The 26,084-nt window shown below is 44.9% G+C and overlaps 1 protein-coding gene across 1 annotated transcript; it reads right to left on the bottom strand.

The window, feature by feature from the left end:
• Positions 1-1,030: 1,030 nt before the first annotated feature.
• CBLN4 (cerebellin 4 precursor) lies at positions 1,031-9,269 on the bottom strand. Its single transcript, XM_027086642.1, has 3 exons — positions 7,710-9,269; positions 4,621-4,737; positions 1,031-2,336 (listed from the first exon to the last, which is right to left on the bottom strand). Exons 1-3 carry the CDS (start codon positions 7,998-8,000, stop codon positions 2,139-2,141), a joined length of 606 nt encoding a protein of 201 aa, XP_026942443.1. The 5' UTR covers positions 8,001-9,269; the 3' UTR covers positions 1,031-2,138.
• Between the last annotated feature and the right edge of the window lie 16,815 nt (positions 9,270-26,084).

Raw genomic sequence — 26,084 nt, 5'->3', positions numbered from 1 at the left:
GGGCAGACGTAACCACTTCTATGAACTCAGTACGTAGCAAAGCATGTAACACATTGTAAGATAATTTAAGCAATGTTGGTTGAAGCTGTTTATTCTAAGAATCAAAACAGTAACTTGCTAAAAAAGTGAAAACCAAAAGAAGACATTCAGCTATCCAGGTTTCTAGAAACCAAAAAGAATGGGGAAAACAGCCTTAAGTCCAAAAAAAAACAAAGAAAAGAAAGAATTAAAACAAAATTTTAACTAGATAATCAGGCTGTTATAACAGAATCCGGGATCACCAGGAACCCCCAAAAGCACTTGGAATCGGGGAGGTCCTATGTTTAAGCTCCTTATTTCCTTCAGTTTCGTTTTCTTGGAGCAGAGAGTTTTCCTGTGATGAATGAATATTTTGACTTGGTGACTAATCACAGCTATACTGGAAGACCTGCCTGCATGTTTCCTCCCACAGAATCCTGCAACAGCTTCCTCGATGCCACAAACTGCAAAAGGGGGGCTCCCAAAATTGTTTTATTTGACAACCAACCAGGAAGTTGAGCATGGAAATCTCCACATGACACATCTATAATTATAGTTCCTTCTAAAAAGAAATGGGCCATCTTCTGTTTGTCCTTTAATGTTGAGAAAAGGGCAGAACTTTTCCCCAAAGTCTTTAGTTTGAAAATATTGGTCTTTATACACATCACCACTCATTCTTTCCCTGAGTCCTTCATGATGCTTTAGGGGAGCTTTTAAAACTTAACTTCCTAACAGTAAGTCCTTCTGAAAGGAGAGTTTCCTAAATTCATTGATCCTCTTTTGCCAAGCTCACTGGATCTGGACAAATTAAACATAGTAAAGATTTCCTATGCCAATTCAGAGTACATTCTCTAAAAATTCAGAAAGCTTTTCTTAAACTCCAAGACAAAGAAATGAGAGAAAGGTAGGAAGGACAGGAGCGAGGAAGGGAGAGAGGAAGGGTTGGTGAGAGAGAGAGAATAAATCATGTAAAACATATATTTCCAAATCCGAAAGGACAAAACAATTCAACTAACATATATTAACCTTTATTCTATAACAGAGACATAAATAATTTTATGAATTCATATGACCTATACAAAAGACAAAAGAAGATATTGCACTAAGTTTAGCTTGGGCTATTTGGATTTCGTATTAACTAAACAGATAAATCTATACAATTTAAGGAGTTAAGGCAAAACCAGATGATACTTCAAACACAACAGGAGGTTTGAAAAATAGGTATAATTAAAAACAAGGGCATCCCATCTCCAGTTAATAAAGTGGTCATGTCTAAGGGAAAAAAAATCCCTTAGGTTCTTAAAATAGTGGTTATTATCAATCACGTTAATTAAAGTGAGAAATAAAGTGTAAGATTTCCCATGGAGGAGAGCTGTTTTGCGGAGGTTTGAGGATTGAGCACTTAGAATTCGGGTAAGCAACTTATTCCTTGTTAGATTTATGATCTACTCTTCCTATTAGAAAATATAATTTGGAAAATATGACTCTTTCACATATAGAATTAAAATACAACTATGAAGCATTTTTTTTTTAAAGGGAAGTCCTGATGCTGGCCTCATAGAGTAAATTTGCAGACAAGCCATTACCCTATTTGTAGAGAAGACACAAAGCCAGCAGTTACCCTAAGAAAACCAAAAAAACTAATTCCAAAGCAATAAAAACAAGTGAAACCAGTATATCAACACAGCACACAATTCTTTGGCAGTATCACACAAATCGTTGATTGAAGTCAGAACTTTTATACAGTTCTCTAATTCTCAGACCCAGTTGCCGGTCTTTGAAAACTAACTAAATAAAATGCCACATCTGCAACGAATTCAGTAATTCCAGGAAATTAAATTCAGAACAAACCTTGCAGACAGCTTTGAACTGTTACGCTTAAGCATAGATGGGTATCAACTGCTGTGAGTCCCAATCCAAGTACACTGAAACGCACACGCACAAAAATAACCTGTGGAGCTCAGTACTGCTTCAGACAGGCCTAGCATCCTTACAGGGAATCCATATTTACCCATGAGAAACCAAGGAAAGACATCAATCCAATGATGAGGAAATGATCTTCCAGGAAGTCAGGGGTGGGCCGCCCCTCACCCGGATGAACATCGCGAAGAAATCAAATTCTATAGGGGGAACACCAGAAAGCCAGAGAACGTGGAATACTGCCAGCCTCCAACCAAGTTACCTTTCTCCAGTTTTAGGTAAACCTTATCCTCTTTATCCAGGTAGAGCAGGACCCCATTCGTGGCAGCCTCACGTGTAACGTCTTTATCCCCGGCGAAGGCAGATATTACTGGTTTTCCATTTAACATCAGGTTAACCTACAAGGGAAAAAAAAAAAAAAAAACCACTGAAAATCTCTCTCTAAAGTCAAAACGAATGAATAAAACAAAACAGAAGCAGACTCACAGTTACAGAGAACAAACTAGGGTTACCAGTGAGGGGAGGGCAGTGGGAGAGGAAGATAGGGGTAGGGAATTAAGAAGTAAAAACCACTATGTATCAAATAAATAGGCTACAAGGATATATTGCACAGCACAGGGAAGTACAGACATTATTTTATAATAGCTTTAAATGGAATATAATCTATAAAAATCTTGACTCACTATGTTGTACACCTGAAACTAATATTGTAGATGAAAGAGAAGAAAAGAGAAAGAAAGAAAGAAAGAAAGAAAGAAAGAGAGAAAGAAAGAAAGAAAGAAAGAAAGAAAGAAAGAAAGAAAGAAAGAAAGAAAGAAAAGAAAAGAAAGGAAGGAGAAAAGAAAGAAGGAAAGAGAGAAAGAAAAAAAAGAAAGGAAGTCAAAGCATCTATGAGGGGCAGGGGGTAAAAAATAATGTCTAAAATGACCAACCTGGTAAAATAACTGATGTTCAGTAAATATACCCCTTACCTTTCAAATTAGCAGATAGTGGTGGCTAGGCTTAGTATGGTCTTACCAAGCTGATCTTTCTTAATTAAAAAAAAATTTTTTTAATTTCTCCCATAGAAATTTCCTTAAATGCTCACAAAAGAATACCATCCATGGAGAGCAACCTAGCCATGTGAAAACTGGCTTCTCTTCAGCACATAACTTAAGCCTACCATTGAATACTTTATTTACCTCTCGTATTCAGTAGCAAGTTTTTGGCAATGACGCGAGCCTGTGGCTTCCCAGTACATTAGCAAAAAGAGCCCCAGTGCCCTTTGCTCTGAGAAACCCAGGTACCGCAAGGTTCTACTAACATCCTTGCAGGTTTACTGTACCGCTGAGACATGCAGAGTGCTAAAAATCAGTTGAAATTATGGAATATGTGTGTTGTGATTTCTTCATTTTCCCTGATAAGAAATGTGTATTAAAAATAATAATCACCACTACCACTGAAGATTTTAATGATGGATAATTAGCAAAGAATAAAATCAAATTTATTCCCTTCTCTCCTTACTACAATTTTGATTATACTGTGTTAAACATTACAAAAATTTCTAAATGTTGGGGCTTGGGAAAAGCTTTTCCATGGAAGGAAATTTGTTTACTAGATATTCATTCCTTTTATGTTAAAAATAATATTGAATAAATTAAATCTGAGACCTATCAATTTATCCATGCACTAGGACATGTAAAAGTAGTAGATGAGTGTGTAATCTATCATTCACATGGACATAGTATACAATACAAACATTGAACATATGATAAAAAGTTATCCTAGAATTCCATAGACATGTATTGGTGTTACTGGGTGCTGGCATGTTAGATACTATAGGAACTAGCTTCATCATTGTCCGTGAGTGTAAATTCAAGCCCGTTCCTTAGAAAGCACAACACAAAATATATTAACTGTGAAACTGCAATTGGTAAGAATTCACCAACATCAGAGTAACTGAGGATAAACTACTTAGAGGATAAGCACAGCACATTGTTTCTTTAAAAGTATATTGAATAACTGTTCCTTCATAGATTTATTCTCAGTCATTAACTGTAGCTCATAATTTTAACAATGACAGCAAATTTGTTTTATCTATTTAGTAGTTACTTGTAAAGCTCTGATAATCTTACTAGTTTTTTTCTTACAAATTCAGGTAATTTTTGCACATGCATTAAAAGCAATCAAGATCTTATAAAGAGATTTGTGTCACTGAATTTTTACTAAGCAATATATATATATTTTTTTTTTTTTTTTTCGCGGTACGCGGGCCTCTCACTGTTGTGGCCTCTCCTGTTGCGGAGCACAGGCTCCCAACACGCAGGCTCAGCGGCCATGGCTCACGGGCCCAGCTGCTCCGCGGCATGTGGGATCTTCCCGGACTGGGGCACGAATCCATGTCCCCTGCATCGGCAGGTGGACTCTCAACCACTGCACCACCAGGGAAGCCCACTAAGCAATATTTTTTAAGTGACGTTGTCATTAAGGTAGTAAGTTCAATTGCTTATTCTTCTATATGCTTCTTGTCACATGCCTTAATAGATGTTATTGGAAATTAAGTGTTTTAAAAGTAAACTACTATAAAGATGGTTGTTTATTTTTACAATGAAACACATCTTTGGATAAATACTTAAATACATAACCCACTGCTGATAAACACTGTCGCCTGAGAGTACGGAGGGAACAGGTCGAAAGACATACCTGGATTGTTTGGCTCTGGTAGACTTTAATTACGTGAAAACTGAAACTGTAAATTCCTTTCCTTGGTGCTACAAAGACAGACTCCAGGGTGAAAAAATTACCCACATTTACTAGGATCTACAAATAAAAAGAATAAACAGCAGTCAATTATTACAATATTCTCTTCTGTAAGTAAAATAAGTTTTCCTCCTTCCTTTTTCTTTTCCTTTCTTTTTTCTTTCTTTCTTAAGAAAGAAAACTAACTTTTAAAACCATAGAAAATAAAACATTGAGTTCTATCCCTTTTTCTTTAGTGACTTGGAAAACGGATTTGTATATTGGAAGGTTCTTCTGTCTTTTAAATGGTATAAGAAAAAATAAAGTAACAGCTTTGTAGTCATGCCTCAATTCCAGCAAGGCCCAATGGCTCTGGAAACATCTAGAAACATGTGAAGGCTTATAAATATTAGCTTTACCTTGAGAGTCAAATAAAAGGCTTCTGCCACATATTTACGCGCCCACCCTCTACGAGCCTTCACAGTGTCCAGAGGTGACGTGTCCAAGCCAGCCAACTGGCACCCATGGGCTCTCTGCAGTCATTCCCGGACACACCACACAGAGGTCTGGACACTCCCTCCACCGTGTGACATAATCCATGACACTGAACAGTTGGTACACAGAGTGAGCTGAATGCCCAGCCCTCCTCTGAGGCTCCGCCAAACCTTTGCTAAGCCCCACGGCCATTTGTTCCATTCCTATGCCATCCAGGCCTTAATTATAATATTTTGGCAGTGACTCAGCCTTTGCAGGCTGCCAAAGGGTAGAGACGGTGAAACAGGTGGCCTTCTTGTGCTGCTCCCAGTGTTATCCGTCATCCATTCCCTTATCAATCACCTGCTCTTTATTTAAAGTTCAAGGGGCAAAAACGAAGAGTGAAATAAAGCACTGGTTCCCAAGAAAACAACAGTGCACTCTGTATTCCGAAATGTTCGGCCTGATTCTACTGGTTATGAAATTAGCTCTGAATTTCAATAAGTGACCTCATAAGCTAAATGTCACATAGGTATGACCCTTCCTATGAAAAAGAGCAGGAGAATGTATGTGTGTGTGTGTATTGCAGGAGCGGAGGGCAGGAGATAACTAGGGTTTCTTCCATCTCTCTCCAAGAAATAAATCTATAAGTGGCATTCAAAAAAATCAGATGTCCTTCTAAAGATGCATTTCCCCTATATCAATGGCAATCTGCTACTATCTCTTTTAAACGCTACATTCATGCTAATATTAAGCCCTTTGCATAATTCCCTAAAGACATACTATTGCCTGTGAGTAATGCACCAGAATTATAGTGATGGTCAGGTAGATGTACCAGGCTCAACCCCCAAATTAAAATGTATGTTGGTGTAGCATTTTATTCCGAGATTACACCTTTTTCCAAGTAAGCATCAGATTTCTTTCTCTGACCCAATGATCAATGGTCTTTCAACAACAAATCACAAGCTATGCAATAATTCCTAACAGAGATTTTACAAAGATTTGTTTAAGCACATTTAACATAATTTGAGGCACTTAGCAGGGACTTCCTGCATCAGATACAAGTAGCATAATTCATTAGCAATAATGGCACCGGCTGATTAGTGTTGACTACACATAAGGCTGGATGTTGACTCTACATTGTAATTAGAGCATCCAAGCACATCGAGATCTATAACTAAATGTGTCTTGTTGTCTCTAAGATGCATGGGCACCCGGAACAGAAGAACAAACCCTTCTCCTCTGCTAACTGACAGAAAGGTCACTGAAAAGAATGCACTGTACAGAGGATAGTGCAATGTCCACAGTATTTAATTAATGCATTGACACACAAACCAGCGGTCGTGCTGACTTCATTTACATCAAGACGGAAAATACTGCACCAAAACCCCAAAGGGGCTGCTTAATTCTTTTAAGATGATGGCTATTCAATAGGAAGCCCCAGAGAGGCATTCTCTGTCTTTGGCCAGCTGGAGAGTATATTACTTAGGAACAATTAAGTAAGGAATAGAAATGTCACCGCATCCCTTCCCTGGCACGTCCTGCAGCACCACTTAACCTGTGCTCTTGCCCATGCGGCACACAACTGTGAACTACACATACGACTTTGGAATTTAAAAGACTCTGGGTGCTGTTGACGTTGAGATGATACCCCTGGAGTCTGATTTCAGTTTTAAGACTCCTTGCTAAGCTGATACCCTGGGGTTTCTCATCAGCCAAACCCCAGAGCTCCAGGTTCCTAAAAAAAACAAGCCACAGCTTTCATCAGTTCCCCCCCCCCCCCACTCCCTTATCCTCAGCCCCCAAGGCTGTCTTTCCCCACTAATTTGCATGTCTCTGGAAGGACCGGAGCAGGGGAAGGGAGAACGGCTCCCCAGCGCTTCCCTATGGGAGCTCAGTGCAGCTGCCCGATTCCTTTTCCTCTCCTTCTCTCAACTTTTCTCCAAGTAGCCGAGAAGGGCTTTCCGCTGCAGCGGTACCTGCAATGTATATGGGGATGCAATGTATATGGGGATCCCGGCGGCGGAAAGGTGGGCGAGATGAGACCGGGGCCACAGCTTCCTACACTCCCCAGCCACCCGCGAGATCTCTGCAGAGATCTCTTTGGGGAGCCCCCAGAGCTCTCTTTGGGGAGACGCTTCTCCACCTGGGAGAAACAAATCATTTATACAGCATCAGAGAGAGTACTGTGCCCGAGAATGGCCTCGGCAGCACCCGCAGAGGAGTCTGAGCCAGGGGGCCAAGCCCTGGCCAAGAGATTTCGAGGTCCAGGGACCAGGATCCTGCCAGGTCCTATGGACCTGTTGCTGTTAAACTTGTGCTGAGCTCTCGACGCCTGGCTCTACACCCCCGGCCTCTTTCCCACCACCCCAGCAGCTCTTCCGGAGGCCAAGAGGGAATGGGGGGCGGGGTGGTGGCGGGAGAGATATCAGAAGTTTCAGACCAAAACCTTTGCGGAGGCGAGTGCCGAAACGATCGCCCAAATCGCAATCAGAGCAGCTCAACCCAGGTCTGAGCTGCCTGGACATCGCTCCTCCCGCCACCCGACTCCTGACACCCCGCATCCCTCGGTGTCTGACCTGATCGAAGTAAATGATGCGCGTCTTGTTGCTCATCTCTGACGGCTCGTGGTTGGTGCTCCGCACCGCCGAGAAGGCGACCTTGGAGTTAGCCGCCCGGACCGAGATCCCCAGAGGGGAGGAAGAGGAGCCCTTGGAGTCCGTGGCCGGGTTCGAGTCGCACACCACGAGGCACTTGCCTTCCAGCACGATGGGCTCCGTGTCGTTCTGCGCCCAGACGGGCAGCCCGGGCAGAGTGAGGGCCAGCAGCACAGCCGGCACCACGGACAGCGCCCGGCCCCCAGCGCCCATGGTGAGCCTCGTGGGCAGCCGGCTGGCGCTTCTGCTCACCTGCGTCGCCTCCTACCCCGGGACCCCGGAGCTCGGGAAGATGCCCGTGGCTAGATCGACAGCGCTGCGGGAACGACGGCGGCGGCGCGCACACTTCCAATCCTGTGGTTTGAAGTCAAAGTCTCCCCTCGCGCTCTCTCGCTGGTTCTGCTACCTTTGTCCTTTAAGGAGCTCATGCAGAATCCCCTATACCCCACCCTCCTCCGCCCAAGAATCAGCCCTGCCTGGGGCCCCTGCACCCACCCTTGTTCCTAGACATCTGAAAGTCACCAAACCCTCACATTCACACCTCAAAGAGGAAAATGATAAATTCCCCAAACCCAGTCACCCCCGGGTGAACCACGAAGCAGGAAAAACGAAGGAGACTCAGAGAAGCCACGGGGACGGTGGATGCCGAGTGGTACCCGTGTCGGTCCAGTACGTGTCTGGCTCGCGGCAGGGACGAATTACAGAAGCAGAAGGTGTTTCCCGGACTGGGAAGAACGCGAGGCTGTGTTCATGGCCAGGTCTCTAGCGACTCTCAATTTCGCTTAGCCAGAAATTCCCCAAAGCTTGGCGTCTCTCGGAAGTCGGCAGCTACGCATTGGCTAGCCGGATCCCCAGCACGGAAAGCACGAATTCCCGGGATCAGTTCTCAGATGCGGGGCGGCTCGGCCGGTGGGGTCCTCTCCTGCCTCGGCCGCACGCCCGGAGTCCCTGCGCACAACTTTCTCTGTCCTCGCGCAGCCGGGAGAGCGCGAGGCGGGCACACGCGCGCTATTTATAGGAGCGCACGTCCGGCTGGGGTTGGCTTCTAGCTCAACCCGCCGGCTCCAGGGAAAGGAGAAGAAGGAGTCCGGTGACCCCCGCTGAGCAGCTCCTGCCTGGCGCTTAACGCACCCCGGGGCAAGCGGGGCGCACAGCACTGCTGGCTGCCAAGGTCTGAGGCCACCCAGCCCCGGGGAGCGCGCAGCAGGGATACTGTACGCAGGGAGAGGCGCCCACCGCCCTGCGCCTGGGCCAGCTCCGCGCCTGCTCGCTCCCTCCTCGGTCTGGGCAGGCGGAGGGGGCTGAGGCTCCCCTCGCCCCTCCCGAGCACCGGACTCCGCCGCCGAGCGCCCTCCGAGCGGAGCGCGGCGCTGCCAGCCCCGGCTGCGAAGCTGGATGGGCGGCAGCGGCCTCGCGCGGTGCGCTGCTTGGCACCTGGGGACCCACGCCGCCGTCCCGACCGCGCCTTGCCCAGAGACTGCCTCCCCAAGCCCTGGGGCCTGGCGAGCTCCGGGAAGCCTTGGGACGGACCAAAGCCGCTGGGGGCCGCTGGGAGAAGGTGCCTCAGGCCTTCCGCTCCGCTCCGGGAAGAGGAGCCTCAAAAGCTTCAGGGTGCGCCTTCCCACCCACACCGCCAATCCACCCAGGCAAAGCCAGAAAAAGAGAGAGGAAGTTAACGCAGCAAGAATCAGCCCTCCGGAACCTTCCCCCTAAAAAATGCCAACCCCCTCCTGAGAATACCGCACCTTTCTCCCTCTTGATGTACCCCGCCCTCCCCTCCCCCCGTGCCACCCCATTGCCACCTTGGCCTCTGATTGGCAAGGTTTATCTTCCTCTTCCGCAGCCATCAATGGGAGGGAAAGGCTTGTCTCTCTGATGGGCTGCATGAACTTGGCCAAGTCACTTACCCTTTCTGAGAGGGAGGGACTCCACTAATTAAGGTCCCATTAGCCCACTGGTTCTATGATGCTTTGGAGTCATGTCACTCCCTTCCCAAATTCCTTTTAGTGTCCCAGCTGCCAGAGGACAGGCCCCACATCTTTAATCAAAACAGCATCCCCATCAGCCATTCGGAGCTCCTAGAAATGTACTGACTAATTATTCACTGAAGGGGTGTTCACTGAGCATTGTCTCCCAATAGATGGCTTTCTAGTCCTTCCTGAAAGAAGAACAGCCTCCTTAGCATGGATTCAAGTCCCTCCACAACAGAAGCCAGACCAGCATCTCCAGGCTTGTCCCCTCATAAGGCCCTTCCAAAGGGCTAGGTGTTGAGCCATAAGCATTGCACTGCAGCTCCAATTGTTAAAATAGTAAATACTCCTACTGGTTGGTATTTCCCTAGCCCTTAGCTCCCTATAATCTTGCAACTAAAGAGTTGGTGCCTGGAGCCAAAGGGGCCTCCAGATTCTCCTCCAATGGGGCCAGTATCAGTTCTGATTTGCAGGTGCTCCTGCTGTGCTATTTGTAACAATGTTGAATGTCACTAATCTAAGCTACAACCAAAAAGAGTGAACTGGTGCCTTCTGAAAACGGCCACCATTTCCCCCACCCCAAGCCTAGGGTAGCTTTTCATCTGAACCCTTGCTGCACTTTGTAACGCTCTCCCGGCTTCTACCACAGTCTGCCTGGACAGCAGCTGAGATTTCTTCTCGTTTGATGCTGCCCTTGGAGGACAGGGGCTGGGTCTAGTTTGGTTCCCGGTTTGCGTAAGTAATTTGCCTTCCTTGTCCAAAACAGCTGTTTAGTAACTAAGACCTGGGCTGTTCAATTTCAGGCTGGAAGGAGTTTGAGAAAAAAGCTCTGTTGACTACAGAATTGTTAAATTGTCAATAAGTTGTCTTCCCTACCAACCCCAATATATTCTCTCTGTGTCCTTTTCTTCTCTAGGCATTTTTCTTCCTGCAAGAACTCAGATTTAAAGAAACTTCTTCCCTCCCTCCTCTTTTCCTCTCCAAAAGTACTCATTTCCTAGCCCCCTAATCCAGCAGAGTGACCATATCAGGGACTCAATAATTGATTTTGAAATGGCTGGCTCTCCAGATAGAATGTCAGTATCAGTCATTCACCTTATAGTATAAACTGGTTTAAATAAATCTCTCTCGGTACAGTTTACATTCAGGCCTCCTGGGTAACTGGAGATGGAAGTCTTGGCTTCTTACTAAAAGATGTTCCCCTATTCAGGGTGTTCTAAAGATGTGGAACACCACTTTTTCTTTTGACTCCTACCGAGAGAACTTATCTGATATGGTAAAGCACAGGGTCCTGTCTCCCTTTCCCACCATGGGTGATTGAACAAGGACAGCCCCTTATTCTAAGGCTGTCAATCCATTTGATGCCAAAGATCCGTGACTTATATGTCCTGACTCAGCCAGATAAGGTGGGGCTGCTAGATTTTGTCCCTCTAGGATCTGAATGGGACACTGATATGGCTTCCAGTAAGCACTGGGTCCTGCAGAGGAGAGGTCTATAGTCTCCTGAACTGGCCGTCTAAGGGCCATGTGCAAGTTTAAGCAGAGGAGCATGCCGGAAGAACTAGGAGGACTGACCACACTTGTAGGCTGGGGCCGATTCTCTGCACTTCTGAGAAATGGAAGGGGTGAGGGAGTGAATAGTAAATCTCCAGCTTGTTAACTCCTACTCACAAGACATCCAGCAACCCTGAGTTTCTTGAGAGCCTCCTGCATCCTTGTAATAAAACTGATTTCACTTGAGCTAGTTTTAGGAACCTACTACTGTTCCTTGCCATCCAGAATCCTCGTTAGAACAATGTCCCAGAAATCATACCACATAAGCCCATGCATCTCCTGCCAAAAGACATAAACCAATCCAGTGCCCTGCCTGTGGGAAATGTTTTCCTAACATTTTGGGAACGGAAGCATCACCTGCTCCCCAGCCCTACTCCAGCCCAGCATCCCCAGGAGGAAAGAAACAGGATCAAGTCCAAGTTTCATACCAGCCACAACACAGATCTCTCTCCCTCCCTCCCTTCCTTCCTTCCTCCTCCCTCCCTCTCTCTCTCTGTCTCTCTTTCTTTCTTTCCTTCTTCCTTTCTTTCTCTCTCTTTCTTTCTTTCTTTTTGAAGATGTACTATTTTTAAAACCTAGTTGTGATTGTGACCCAAATGTTTCACTTTCCTGAGATTCCCAGATTGCATTTGATGCCAGGAGTTTTGTTGCTAGACCTTTAGCAATTTCATTTCTCTGTGCTTGTGCTCAACATAAAGTAAGTTAGTAGAAGTAAATTAAAATCTGAACTGGTCTTGCATAGGAAAGCAATGCTCCTGTGGTCAGTAACATTCCACTGTATTTACATACCTCGTCTCTACCCATTCATCCATCCATTCACGGACATTTAGGCTGCTTCCATGTCTTGGCTATTGTGAACAGTAGCGCTATGAACTTTGGGGTGCATGTATCTTTTCGAATTAGAGTTTTCATCTTTTCCAGATATATGTCCAGAAGTGAGATTGCTGGATTGTATGGTTAACTTTATTTCTAGTTTTTTAAGGCACCTCCATACTGCTTTCCATAGTGCATGCACCAATTTACATTCCCATCAACAGTGTAGGAGGGTTCCCTTTTCTCCATATCCTCGCCAGCATTTATTATTTGTAGACTTTTTGACGATGGCCTTTCTGACTGGTGTGACTTTCTGACTCCAAACCTCATTGGAGTTTTGATTTGCTTTTCTCTAATAATTAGCGATGTTGAGCATCTATTCATGTGCCTATTGCCCACCTGCTTGCCTTCTTTGTAGAAATATCTATTTAGGTCTTCTGCCCATCTTTTGATTAAGTTGTTTGTTATTTTTGATAGGGGGCGTGAAATGTTTCATCCATGCTTAGGTCCAAGAAAGGGAGGCCAATGAGGCAATGGGGATTTACTGGAAGGACCATATCTCACAGAGTCCAAGGGCAAAACTGACCCTTGGGAATGTAAAGAAGCCTTGTGGATAACTCAAAATGTTGCCTTTCCTCTATCTATCTATCTCCATCTCTCTATCTTTCTCTCTCTTTGGCATATCTGCATTATTCTTTTGCTCACTGCAATCTAGCCTTCTCTGAAGCCTACGTGATAGACGGTGGCAACTGACACTCCCAAATTTTACACATAACAGATCCATCCACCCAGAGGATGCCCCCAAATCCCAGGGAAGAGACTCACTGCCCCATCTGGGATCACATGTCCGCCCCTTGCAGTGCACCCACAGTGATTCCCACAACCGGGTATGTGGAAAATTGGAGCAGGGTCCAGAGGAGAGTACAACTCCTAAAAAATGCTACAAGTAACGTGTGGTGAAGTGAAAAGGAACAAGATACAGATTCATCTGTAATGTGTGATTCCGTGTTAACAGACTGTAACTGTATAGAGATATGGATATGTTTGAAAAAGCAAAGGAAAACTATGAAAAGCTAGACAGCAAATTGTTAAGAGTAGAGACACAGACTAAAAGGAAAAGAAACTGTTAATTTTACTTCAGCTGTTTATGATTTGGATGGCCACAGTAATCATGTATTACCTTGTGATTCACATTTAATACAGTTTTTTAAAGGAAGAGGGTGCTGGGAAGACCATCCAATAGAAATCTACTACATTGACTTTTTTTCATAATTTAAAGTTTGGAGAGAAAAGGAACTAACATTCCTTCTCATAAGCAGCACTGGTTGAAGAGCAATTTCCTTTCTTTTGTTATATTGATCCAACTCTAAAAAATCACTCACTCAACGTCTAGGAAGATGCCCAGACACATAAAGCCTCCCAGTCTACATTTAAGAAAAAAAATTACATTGCAACTGGTTAAGCTCATGAGTCATATCAAAATAGCTGATTACATTTTAGATTCAACTCAGCATGGTATGTGCCTGGCCATGTTAGTTTCAGTTGCACACATAAGGAGGATCTGAATGTAGAGTCCAAACCAATAGCTTCTACTCTTAAGAATCTGCTGGGAGGGCTTCCCTGGTGGCACAGTGGTTGAGAATCCACCTGCCGATGCAGGGGACACGGGTTCGAGCCCTGGTCCGGGAAGATCCCACATGCCTCGGAGCAACTAACCTGTGAGCCACCACAACTACTGAAGCCCGTATGCCTAGAGCCCGTGCTCCGCAACACGAGAAGCCACCGCAATGAGAGGCCCGCGCACTGCAATGAAGAGTAGCCCCGGCTCGCCGCCAACTAGAGAAAGCCCGCGCGCAGCAACGAAGACCCAACACAGCCAAAAATAAAATAATTAAATAAAATAATTTTTTTAAAAAATCTGCTGGGAGGCTTATCAATGCAGATTCTCTGGCCCTCATCTGAGAGGACGGCTCTGCCCACGAACTGGGAATCTGTTTCTTAGCTAGCACCTGGGTGAATCTGAAGCAGACGGCGCTTTGACTTTGTAGATGCCACTGGTGGGGTGCATCCCCCAAGGGTCCATCTGCGGTCAGGTTCATTATCCCTTTGGCTGAAAATAGGGCATTTGGAATCAGCTTCACCTCCTACTAGCTTTACGACCACGGGAGAAGTTACAGACCTTCCTTCAGCGGGAAAATTGCAATCATAAAAATAATACTCAGCCCAGAGTCTTGGTGGGCATTGAACAGGGAAACGTAAACAGGGCGCTTAGCACAGTATCAGGCACCCAGGAGGCGATTAATTAAAGGTAGCGACTCTCATCATTAATTTTGGGAATCTATCCATGACTAAAGGCGAGAGGGCACCACAGCACCCTGGACCAACGCCCATCAATTGTTTGCGAGCACCAGCCACCACTTAACCTCACAGACGTCATAATGGGGGAGAAAGCAGCTTCCCCCAGTGTGGGAGAGACCGAAGGTCCAGAAACCCAGTGCAGAGACAATAACCAAGGCCAAGTCTGCGGGCAAGCCATCGCCATCAGGTGAGTGCCTGAGTTCTAGAGTGATGAGGCTGAAGTGAGTTAATCTGCGATAATTCTGCCTGGTTAAAGGCTCTTACGTGAAGCTAGGGCACCAGGCAGGTTTGTGAGCTTCCTGCGAGAATGGACAAAGAGGCTGGTTTTCATTTTATTTCTTTCTTCCCCATTCCCTTAATCACTGGATCTCATCACTAAGGATCTGAAAGACACAGTTAGCAGAAATCAATTCTCCCAACTGAAGAGTAACAGAAAGTGAAGAACGGGTGGCCAGAAACAGTCACTACAGCAACAGAGCAACCAGAAAGCCCTGTGGGGATGGGGGGAAGACACCTGAGCCAGACAGAGGTCTCTTGAGGAGCCGGTAGTCCAACTATTTATGTGGCAGTTGGCGGGTCCCAGACACTTTTAATTTCCCTGAGTTTAACCGTGCATTTGCGGGAGAGAGAGAGAAACAGCTTTAATCCACAAGGTAACCCTTCTCTCCATCACCCTCCACGGCACCTGCCCGGAGTGAGTGTGGGATGGGAGGCGTGAATCAGCTGAGGCAGCTGAGAGTCTCGGCTCCCACTGTCTCTCTCAGATGAGCATATTGCATGGCTGAGTGCGAGTCTAGTGTTTAAAGAGAAGTATTTTCCTACAACATGGCCACTAAAAGCAAGCCAACCACTTCATCTGGCTCTCAGCTGAAGAACAGGCAATCTGTTTTGACTCTAAAGGAGAAGCTACCTATGGTGGCTCCCTGACAGCTGCTGTGTCAGCCACCACGGTGAGAATTCCAAGAGGATTTTCAAGGGTATGTTTGACCCTAAGCAATGTTTCCCTTGTGCACTAACTTTAGAATCTAACCCTGGAATACAATGCAACTCCATTGGTTTTTTCCTTTGTTTAGGGAAAAACCTCAATTGCTGGTAACTTCTCCCATTTAATTGCCACCGCTCCTCTGAGAGATGGATCTTATTACCCCCATTTCACAGATGAGGAAAGAGAGGGCCTGAGAAGCTGCTGCCAAAGGGATGGATTTGATTGCAGGACACCTGTCTTCTCGTCCAAAGGTCTTTCCCCCCTAAGACCACACAAGAAGGTTGAAACAAAAACGTGAACGGCTTCTGGTACGCTCAGAACTATTTTTTGTCAGTTGAACCAAATTCAGAAGAGAAACTGACAGTATTCCTAGAATTATTAATATCAGTAGAGAGCAAGCAGGAGTGAAACTTATGGCATAAGAAGACAGATTTCAAATCACAGAATTTTTTATAAAAGCTATTGACCACAAACTCAAGGTGGAGTAATATATGTGGTATATATATACACACATATATACATATGTGTATATATATTAAAATATATAATAAACTAAATAATATATATGGTTTATATATATGCAATTAGATAAGTGGTTAGATCATCTTATGACCTTCTCATAGCTTTATGTGCTTTTCACTTACAGCGCTCACCAGAGTTGCAATTTTACATTCATTGTCTTGTCATGTGACTCAAACTGTCTTCCCTACTGTGCTGTAAGTTCCATGAGGGCAGAAGTGGGCTGCTATTTGCGCATCATAACTGATTCCCCACAACAGTTCCCGGCACACAGTCCAGGAGTGTTAGATGTTTGCTGAAGTTAATGAATAAAGCGGTGTGGCATAGATTCTAACTCTGGCTACCTTCTCTGAGTGTACTTCCAACTACAACACTAGACAGTTTCAAAAATTAACTCATGTTTTCTCTAAGAAGCTCGTGCACTCTTCGTGCTGTGTAATAAGCCATCCTTCTGTACCTGGGAATTTGATATGTTTCTGGGGAAAGTGTTGTTAAGTAGCTCTTCTGTTCCCCGGACACCCAACAGCTGTGCCTTGTTTTCTGTTCCTCATGCTGGGTTGTATCTTCACTTTTGGCCATGCTACCAGCTCGGCCACTTTCATATCCACCACTGGGGTTACGATGATGCCTCTTCTTTGCTAGGTTGTGGGCTCAGTGAAGCAAAATCTGCCCTTTGCCTGCTAATTGGGTACCTGCAGGATTCTAGGAACAAATCCAAAGTGAGAGGCTACGGCTTCTGAATCCGTTGGCTTCTGGCTATTTCGGCTGGCTGTGAGCATCCCGAATGACAAACAATACACCGACTAACTTGACTTTCTTGGCCATCTGTCTGTTGGCTAAATAACTACCTCTTGGATAGACCAACTCATCAATTAGGCAGCTGGTGTTTTGGCGACTGACTGAGCTGAACAACTTCTGGGCTGGGTCCAATATTTCCTGACCACACATAAAAAATGAATTTCACAGGGCTTCGAATGAGCTTTGGAGAGTCTTTATAAAGCAAAAGAGATAAGAACAGCAAAGTGAATGAGGAAATAGATGGGCTGCACTTTAGAGTGCAGCTTTGTAAGGCATGAGTCACTCTGAATTTTCCCCTTGTGGCTGTATCTCATTCTCTCTCCCTCTCGCTTTTCCATGCATCCTCTGCTTTTCTTCTTTTCTAACCCTCTTCCTACATTTTTTGTCTCAAGTTCTTAGTCTTATACTCCCTTCAACCAATATATAATTAGGGCTTAGAGTGGACTAGGTGATGGTAGCAAACTCAAGTGCTTTTGGGGGGCTGGGGGGCGACACTTGCTGTTCTCTTTGGTTACTCAACATCAGAAACCTCTTCCTCTGTCTGGGGACCCTTCCTCCTTATGAAGCAGAGTCCGTCTCCCACCACAGAAGCTGAAAGCACCAAATACTCATGTTCAGCTTCCCTTGCAGCTAGGGTGCAAGCATGTGACCCAAACTCTGCAAATCAGACACACCCACCCCAGACGCTGAATCTGAAGTCTGTGAGAGGGAGCAGGGAGCTGGCAGAACCCCTTCTAGGGAAAGTGGCTGCTGGTGCCGCAGTTCTGGAACAGAGCCAGCATCACGTACCTAGAGCAGGGGATACGGGTGCAGCGTGCCTCAGGGTCTGTGCTCAGGGGCCATGGCTGTCCTGTCTCAGTGGCCTCAGTTCAGTAGCAGAAGTTATGAGCCAGGGTGTCACTCCTGGCTGCATCAGATCCAATCCAGTTCTCCAGTTCTCTAAGATATTCTGTGAATCACTGAATGCACTTTAATAAATTCCTTTTCTACTGAAATCAGCCAGTCAGCTTTGGTTGCTTGCAACTGTGAGTCCAGATGGACACCGGGGCTAATCAGGGACCATAAATGGGTGACATCAGCAGGAGGTAACTCTGAAAAGGTAGATCATCTACACCTCATCTCCAGCAGGCAGCTGCTAGTAAACCTGGTACAATGCCAGATATTTCATTTTTCAGTAGAAAGATAAATTCAGATTTTCTGGTGAAACTCCCACTTTTAGATACTAGCAACTAGTTCAAAAATGTTTGGGGGCTACCCAAACATGACTGTAAGCTACAAATAGCTCCAGAACTGCCAGCCTGCATCCTCTTTACTTTTTAATTTTTGTTGTTTGTGTGTGTGTGTGTGGTGTTTTTTTGTTTTTGTATTATGTCTGGTTTTGTTCTGTTTTTACTTTTAAGAAGCATTTCAGGATACCTGTGACAGAGAGGCTTCTTTATAGTAACGTTTTGTGTGTGCTTTTTTTTTTTTTGAAGTGTGGTGCTTTTTTTTTCTTAATTATTATTTTTGGCCACGCCACATGGCTTGCAGGATCTTAGTTCCCCGACCAGGGACTGAACCCACGCCCTTGGCAGTGAAAGTGTGGAGTCCTAACCACTGGACCACCAGGGAAGTCCCATAACGTTTTTATTTCCCATTTGAACTCTACATTTTACAGGAAATCAGCTAACTCATAGATTTAGACAGAAAATTGTTGGGGACTAGGGTGGTCTGAATGGGAAATAACACACACTAATTCCAAACTACCACAGCTGCCCATACGGCCCTGATCAAACCCACCCAGCCAATCAAAATGTTTGAATCATGCAACATCTCCAGCCTCAGATATTGCCTCTGTCTCGGAGAAGCATCCAATCATCTCCTGATGTTCCTACTCCAACTAGGATGCCTTGCTCTCACCTTGACCACAGGCCTTGCTGTTTATTGTCACAACCTCACAAGACAAAGTCTCAGGATGGCATAGCTCATTGGTAGGACCTACATCTAAGCTGCAAAGAAGGCTGGACAATATGCTCCTGGCATTTTCAGCTACTAAAGCGCAAGGTAATCCTCTCACCAAGACTCAAAAGGATGTAAAATTCCCCAGACACTGAAAGGGGTTTAGGTGCTGGTGGCCAAAATGTATTGCCCATGTTCACTAACTCCCAGCGCCTTGCACTTCTGGGCTCTTCTTCACAGTACCCTCCTTCAGCCAGGGTTCTGGTCTTCATCCTCAAGCCTGATTCCCCTCCTGCCTCCCCATCAGCGTAGAAAGAATCAGATGATATCTACCAATATAGACTGTGATATTTAGAGAATTTAAGTGCAATCAAACACGGCCCTCTGCAAGTACACTCGGTTCAATTTAACCTTTCACTGAAGCGTCTACACTTTGTCATCTTACTACAATTGTACTCACCAGTGTTTGCCAAAGCAGGATCTTTATCAGGATAACCAAGAAAGCATTAAAAATGTTATCAATACAGAGGGCAAGCCCAGACCCATTGAATTAAATACTGTAAGGATGGGGTCCTGGGAATCTGTATTTTAAGGCTTCCTCGGTGGTTTAATGTTCAGCCTGGTATGGGTATCTTTTGATTTTGAAGGTGGCAGAATTAATCCTCACTCGGATTAAAGTGAGGTTGCCTAGCATGGTGGGCATCTTGTTTTGACATGCAGGCACGTGCCTCTCCACTGGAAAGCTGCTACTCCTCCACTTCAGTGTCACGACCGACAGGGCCAATGCTGATCATAATACCCTTCTCCTTCTCCAGGAGTGGGCCTGGGACCCTGGCCCAGCGAATCAAAATGCCCCATGCTCTTGGCCATGCTGGTTGATCCAGAGATAAGCATGTCACCCAAGCAGAACCAATCAGAGTTGTTCCGTGAGGATTTTATATCTGGAAGCGGAAGAGAAAGGACCCTGCCCTTGCCTTCTGAGTCAGGAACCTGGGTGGGCAGGAATCAAGGCCAGCCGATGGCTGTTTTCTTTAACAGCAGTGTTAGAGAATGATGCCAAAATAAGGAAGCTTAGGCAAGAAGCAGAGATGGAGATGAAAATTTTCTGCAGATGAAATGTCTGCCCACTCATACTTAAGCCTCCCCCTCGCCCATATCAGGACTTGGCCCAAGTGGAGTCCACTGGGAAAGGCAATCTCTTGTGCACAGCCTTTGAACCCTCTCTCGGCCACATGAGGATGGGCCTGGAATACTTCCTTCCCAAGAGATAAGGAGTCCTCCCAGCCTGTGCTGGGCTTATCGTCTTGGGTGGGAATATCGTTTCCTGTTTCAGGCTCATGTGCTCTTTTGTTCTGCTTTAAGGGTGTGGCATACGGCACAGGACCAACCCCACTGCTACCTCTATTCCCTGCAGGGAGGGGACAGCGTCCTTCTGCTGCAGGACAACAAGGGTACGTATAAGCCAATGACCCTGCATCCACTGCCGTGGGGGACCCGATGGCTATTACAGAAGCTGATCTTTCTCTGTCTCTCTCTCATGAAGAAACTGTTGCTCCAGCCAGTACCAAGATGCAGCGGGCGGAAGTGCTCAGACTTCTGCTCCTGGTGACAGGCCACAGATGCCACTCACTCGACAGAGCCAATACATCCTTCTTATATTGAAAGTAGATGAGGGCGAACTTCTGCCTCTTCCAACCAAAACCTCTAAAGTAACACAGTTGTCTTTTGCTTTCAATAGAAAACAGTAAAAGGATATGGGGGCAAATGAATTTTCTACACTCTTTGGTAATCAACATGAAATGAACATTTCCCTGCTAACGTTTTACTATTCTCAGCTCTATGCAGGAAGATGCTTCACTTAAGTTTACAAGAAAACTATTAACAGAGAAACCAATCTGACTCGGTGCAGTGACAAGAAAGAGCTGTGTGGGTCCAAGACCTTTTGAGGACAACCAAGTGAGGACTTTAGCCCAAATGAGCTGGGAAAAAACCATCCTTAACAAAGACAATTAAAATGATGAGATGGAATCAATAACAAGCCCTGAAAGAACAACTTATTTCCCAAATCTTTGACCAAAGGAGAAAATTCTTGCTTCCCAAACCTCCAGTTGTTCTGTGGCCAGCACGGGCAGCAGAGAGAGGAAGGTGAGCCACAGATAGTGAAGGGAAGGAAGAATGCTGCTTCCAGATGCACATGAGACACAAAGATGTCAACCCAGCCTCCCAAGAGCTTCCTTTACAACAAGCAGATGCCAAAGAAGACAGACTCGTGTGCAATTAGTGATCTTACATGGCTTGCCGAAGCCCCATCAAATAGCCTCTCAAAAACTCAAGTTCTCATTATTCACATTGCTATGGAAACACTCTCACATCAAACAGAAAAAAAAAACCCACAGGAGTTATTCTCAAGTTCTACACAAACTGTTGAATCTGTACTGTGTGAGCACGTGTGCAAGCATGTGTGCAGGTGTGCATTTGTGTGCACGCATGTGCGCGCACACACACACACACACACACCACACGTCCTGGAAGAAACCTGCATACGCTCATCCTCTGGACTGCAGATTTACATGAAATAGCCTTTTCCAAAGGGAAATGGTTGAAAATATCTTCATAAGAGGATCTACAGAAGTCAGCTGCTTTGGTCCAGGGGAAGGGGTTCCTGTTTGATAGATGAAACACGGAGGAGAAAGGTGCCATAAAGCTTTCTTTGCTCTTTCAGGAAGGAACCCCCCCCCAGTCCCCTTCCTGGGTTTTCAATACTCGCTTCCCTACCTTGAACACCACTCCCTCTCAAGCGCTTGAAGTCCCCTTTTCTTTTTTCTCTTTTCGTCAGAAAGTTCTGAAACTGTACCTTTGTCGGAACTAGACAAGGCATCCGTATTACAGTTCCACAACAGAGTATCTAATTCTATGATGAAAAGTGGGCAGAAATGGAATATTCACCTTTTCTAGAAGTGGGAGTGGGACCCTTCTAAGGGTCCCCTAGAATTTCTTCTAGAAAACAGGCCTCCACCTTTGCTCCATCTTCACCGCCATCACTCTGGTTAAGCTACCAGCATCTCCCACCTCGGTATTGAAAGGCTTTCTGACTGGTGACCCTGAATCCAGGGTGTTCCTCCTCTTCCATTCCCCCCAAATGATACCAGAGAGATTTTAAAAACTGAAGTTTGACCATATCATTCCCCTGATGAAAATGTTTCATTTGCTTCCCATTACCTGTAAGATAAAACCCAATGTCCTCACCTTTGCTGTGATGTCCACTCACCGCCCCGCCAGACTCTCTACTTTCCAAGTCCAGCCACAGAAGCTGAGTGTAACCCTTCACATCCAACCATGACCCTTCCCATCTCGGGCCTATGTGCACACAGATCCCTCTGCCCACCTCGACCCCTACACTGGGGTCACTGCTACATTTCCTCAAGATTGCTTAAATGCCACTTCCTATGGGGCCCCTCCCCTTGTCTGGTCCCAGAATGCCCTCACCTCCCAGACATGCTAGGTTTGGTTTTCTTGTTGATTGTCACAATTACCACTAATCGTTTTACTTTCTGATAGTTTATAAACTCCCTAAGACCTATGATCAGATCTGTCTTGTTCAGAATGATAATTCCTATACCCTGCACATTGCTTAGCGCTCAGGAGGAATTCAATAATTTTGTGTTGAATGAATGAGTGAATTAACTAATAGAGTCTGGAAATTGACGCTCTAGCTGCAAACCCCTTAAGGGATAACTCCGTGGTGCTTCAGCCCGCTGCTGTTCAGTGTCCAGGTATAAATCTGCATGACAAAAAGTGGCCTGAGCCAGATCTCTGCTTCTCCAAAATACAAGTGTCCATTAGGTCCCAACTTAATATTATCCAGACCTCTGCCCTCAAGATGGGGGCAGGGGAGAGGAGGGGCAGGGAATAAACAAGGAGGAAAAGTTATCTTTGGAGATGGACTTAAGAACTGAGAGTGAAGTCAGACAGAGAAAGACAAATGTCATATGATATTGCTTATATGTGGAATCTAAAAAAACGGTACAAATGAACCTATTTACAAAACAGAAATAGAGTCACAGATGTAGAAAACAATCTTATGGTTACCAAGGGGGAAAGGCGGGGGCAGGGATAAATTGTGAGATTGGGATTAACATATACGCACTACTATCTATAAAATAGATAACTAATAAGAACCTACTGTACAGCACAGGGAACTCCACTCAATACTCTGTAAGGACCTATATGGGAATAGAATCTTAAAAAGAGTGGATGTATGTATATGTATAACTGATTCACTTTGCTGTACAACAGGAACTAATACAACATTGTAAATCAACTACACTCCAATACAATTTTTTTTTTAAAAAAAAAGAACTGAGAGTGTAAGGTTCCAGGGACCACCTCAGGACAGATGTGAGGCAAGTCAGCTCGAAGTAGACTCAACCTTGACAAAGGCAGTCAAGGTCACAGCAGAAGCATCCCAGGGCACAACCCCAATACAAGGTCAGGCACGATATGGGAAAAGGAGCAGCACATTTAGTCCCTCAGCAAGTGGAGAAGAGCTTTGTGACAAGAGGATCAGAACTAAACCCAGGAGTGGAAAATTCACACTGGGGCACAACATTCACTTACTTCCCAGAACATCCTTTAGGGACCTGAGTGCTGGCTCAGAGGAGCCATATTGGGCTAGACTTTATTCCCTGTGGTTTCCCTGATTCCTTCGGCCAGAGCTCATCTCTCCTCCTCCAAAGACAGAAAGCAACCTGCATGCACCCTTCACTGCACTCAGCACGTTCTGACTTGGGTTAGACTTGCCCTTGGGCTTCTTGGCTGGCCCAGGAATGCTTGAGGCCGTCTGATTCATGTCTGTATCCCCTCCCTGCCACAAGGAGAAGCACAGCGTTTGACACATGGAAAACAGAATCGTGATCTCTCCCACCTACTTCACTGAGCTGTTGTAAGGGCTGTATAAGATAAATTGTGTACAAATAATTTCGTAAATTGTATATGCATTACCTGTATGTCCCAAGGCTGCATATTATTTAATATTCAAACTCCCACATTCTGAGATGAGAAAGAAGTCTAGTCTTTCTCTCTCTCCCTTGGAAGCTCCTTGATGGTATGTTCAAGAATCCCAGGAGGACTTGTCCAGTTAGAAGGGGCCATCTTAATAGCCCTCACTATCTTCCAGGGCTGGACAGTCTGAATAGCTGAAAGCCCAAGGCTGTGGCCTCTGTAACTAGAACCACTTCTGTGATGAAACGCTGCTCCATCCCTTGCTGCTGGTGTCACTGTGGTCGATCCTCATGGTGATTTTTCAGGTGTGAAGGAAGGGGTTCCTTTCTTATAGTTCTTTGTGTGGCCATGGGTAATCCTTGCCGAAAATGGTTTAAGCCCCTAAATTTAACTTTTTATTCATCCGTTCCTTCTGTTTGGATACAAAGAGCTATTTCCTCCAAGACACAGGGAGAAAAAGAATTTCAGCATCATCCACATACTGTCTTCAAACACTGCCCTCCTCTCCAATAGCTCAGGCTTTGGTTTGGTCAAGGTCACTGTTTCAAACTCCCTCCTCCCTAATGATGAGTTTATGAGGCTTTTCTTCCTCATCTGACACCCAGGCTCAAGACCACACGATTTTATGGGAAATGTTTCAATAATGTTGAACCACAAGGAAAGGGGTCAAATTCTTTACCAGCATCCTCTTAAGATGCCCCTGTGGTCTTATGCCCATTGCTGTAACACCTCCCCCGTAAACCTCCACACTGTGATACCAACATAATCGAAATCCATGTGTTTCATAAAACCCTCACCTCAGAACAATGGCTCAGTGCTTGCTTTTCATTCGTGTAATGAAAGAATCAATTCTACTGTTTCTCAAAATACAAAGGGTGACCCAAGGTGAAGTGAGGCCTCCACCACTAGAAAAAGAGTACACCTCCCTTTTTAATAACTGGTTCTCCAACTTCATAAAGAAGTAAAATCTCACCTCCACCAGGTACTTGATTAGATATGATATTAATGTTCTGGAGGTATTCTCATTATGGTGGGCACATAATAAACATTAATGCTCGAATGAGGATCAAATTATAATGCTGATTAAAGTGTGTGAATGGTGTAGGGCCCACATAATTCACTTTAGAGCATTGTGATGGTTAATTTTATGTACCAACTTGACTGGGCTAAGGGACGCCCAGATAGCTTATAAAACACTCTGGGTGTGTCTGTGAGGACGTTTCTGGAAGAGATTAGCATGTGAATTGGTGGACTGAGCAAAGAGAATCTCCCTCACCAATGCAGTGGGCATCGGCCAATCTATTGGGAGCCTGAATAGAACAAAAAGCCTGAGGAAAGATGAATTTTCTCTCTGCTTGAGCTGGAACGTGGATCTTCAACTGCTTCGGACATTGGGGCTCCTGACTGTCGGGCCTTTGGAATCAGACCAGGACTTGCACCATCTGCCCCACTGGTTCTCAGGCCTCTGGACTCAGACTGAATTACACCATCTGCTTTCCTGGGGCTCCAGCTGCACACGGCAGATCACGGGACTTCTCGGCCTCCATAACCACATGAGCCAATTCTTACAGTAAATCAACCTCTCTCTAGAGATAAACAGATAGATAGATAGATAGGTAGATACTTTTTTTCTGATTCTCAGGAGAACCCTGGCTACTAGTAGAGATTTTGATACCAGGAGTGGTTCTAGAGGAACAGAATTTTAAAGATGAGTTTTCTTATTTATTTATCTATTTACTGACGTATAGTTGATTTACAGTGTTGATTACTGCTGTACAGGAAAGTGATTCAGTTATACATATATATATACATTCATTTTTTATATATATTCTTTTCCATTATGGTTTATCATAGGATATTGAATATAGTCCTCTGTGCTATACAGTAGGACCTTGCTTATCCATTCCACGTTTAATAGCTTACATCTGCTGACACCAACTTCCCACTCCATCCCTCGCCCACTCCCCTCCACCTTGGCAACCACCGGTCTGTTCTCTATGCCTGTGATTCTGTTTGTTTCATAGACAGGTTCATTTGTGTCATATTTTAGATTCCACATATAAGTGATATCATACAGTATTTGTCCTTCTCTTTCTGACTTACCTCACTTAGTATAATAACCTCTAGTTGCATCCATGTTGTTGCAAAAATTACTTCATTCTTTTTTATGGCTGAGTAATATTCCATTGTATACATGTACCACATCTTCTTTATCCATTCATCTGTTGATGGACATTTAGGTTGTTTCCATGTCTTAGTTATTGTGAATAGTGCTGCTATGAACATAGGGGTGCATGTATAAAGATGAGTTTTCTGATTTGGTTCTAGTGTTTCTGGAATTGGCTCTCTAATATGATTAAA

The sequence above is a fragment of the Aethalodelphis obliquidens genome, unplaced genomic scaffold, assembly GCF_003676395.1.
Source record: "Aethalodelphis obliquidens isolate GAN/ISIS:26980383/991018 unplaced genomic scaffold, ASM367639v1 scaffold57, whole genome shotgun sequence".
Taxonomy (NCBI): Eukaryota; Metazoa; Chordata; class Mammalia; order Artiodactyla; family Delphinidae; genus Aethalodelphis; species Aethalodelphis obliquidens.
This window is presented reverse-complemented; position numbering and strand designations above follow the sequence as displayed.

Excerpts from the sequence above, each read along its gene's own strand:
- CBLN4 (XM_027086642.1), bottom strand. The coding sequence starts at position 8,000 with ATGGGCGCTGGGGGCCGGGCGCTGTCCGTGGTGCCGGCTGTGCTGCTG. Across the intron at positions 4,738-7,709 it reads GCATCATTTACTTCGATCAG|ATCCTAGTAAATGTGGGTAA; the intron begins GTCAGACACCGA and ends TTTTATTTGTAG. Across the intron at positions 2,337-4,620 it reads ACCAGAGCCAAACAATCCAG|GTTAACCTGATGTTAAATGG; the intron begins GTATGTCTTTCG and ends TTTCCCTTGTAG.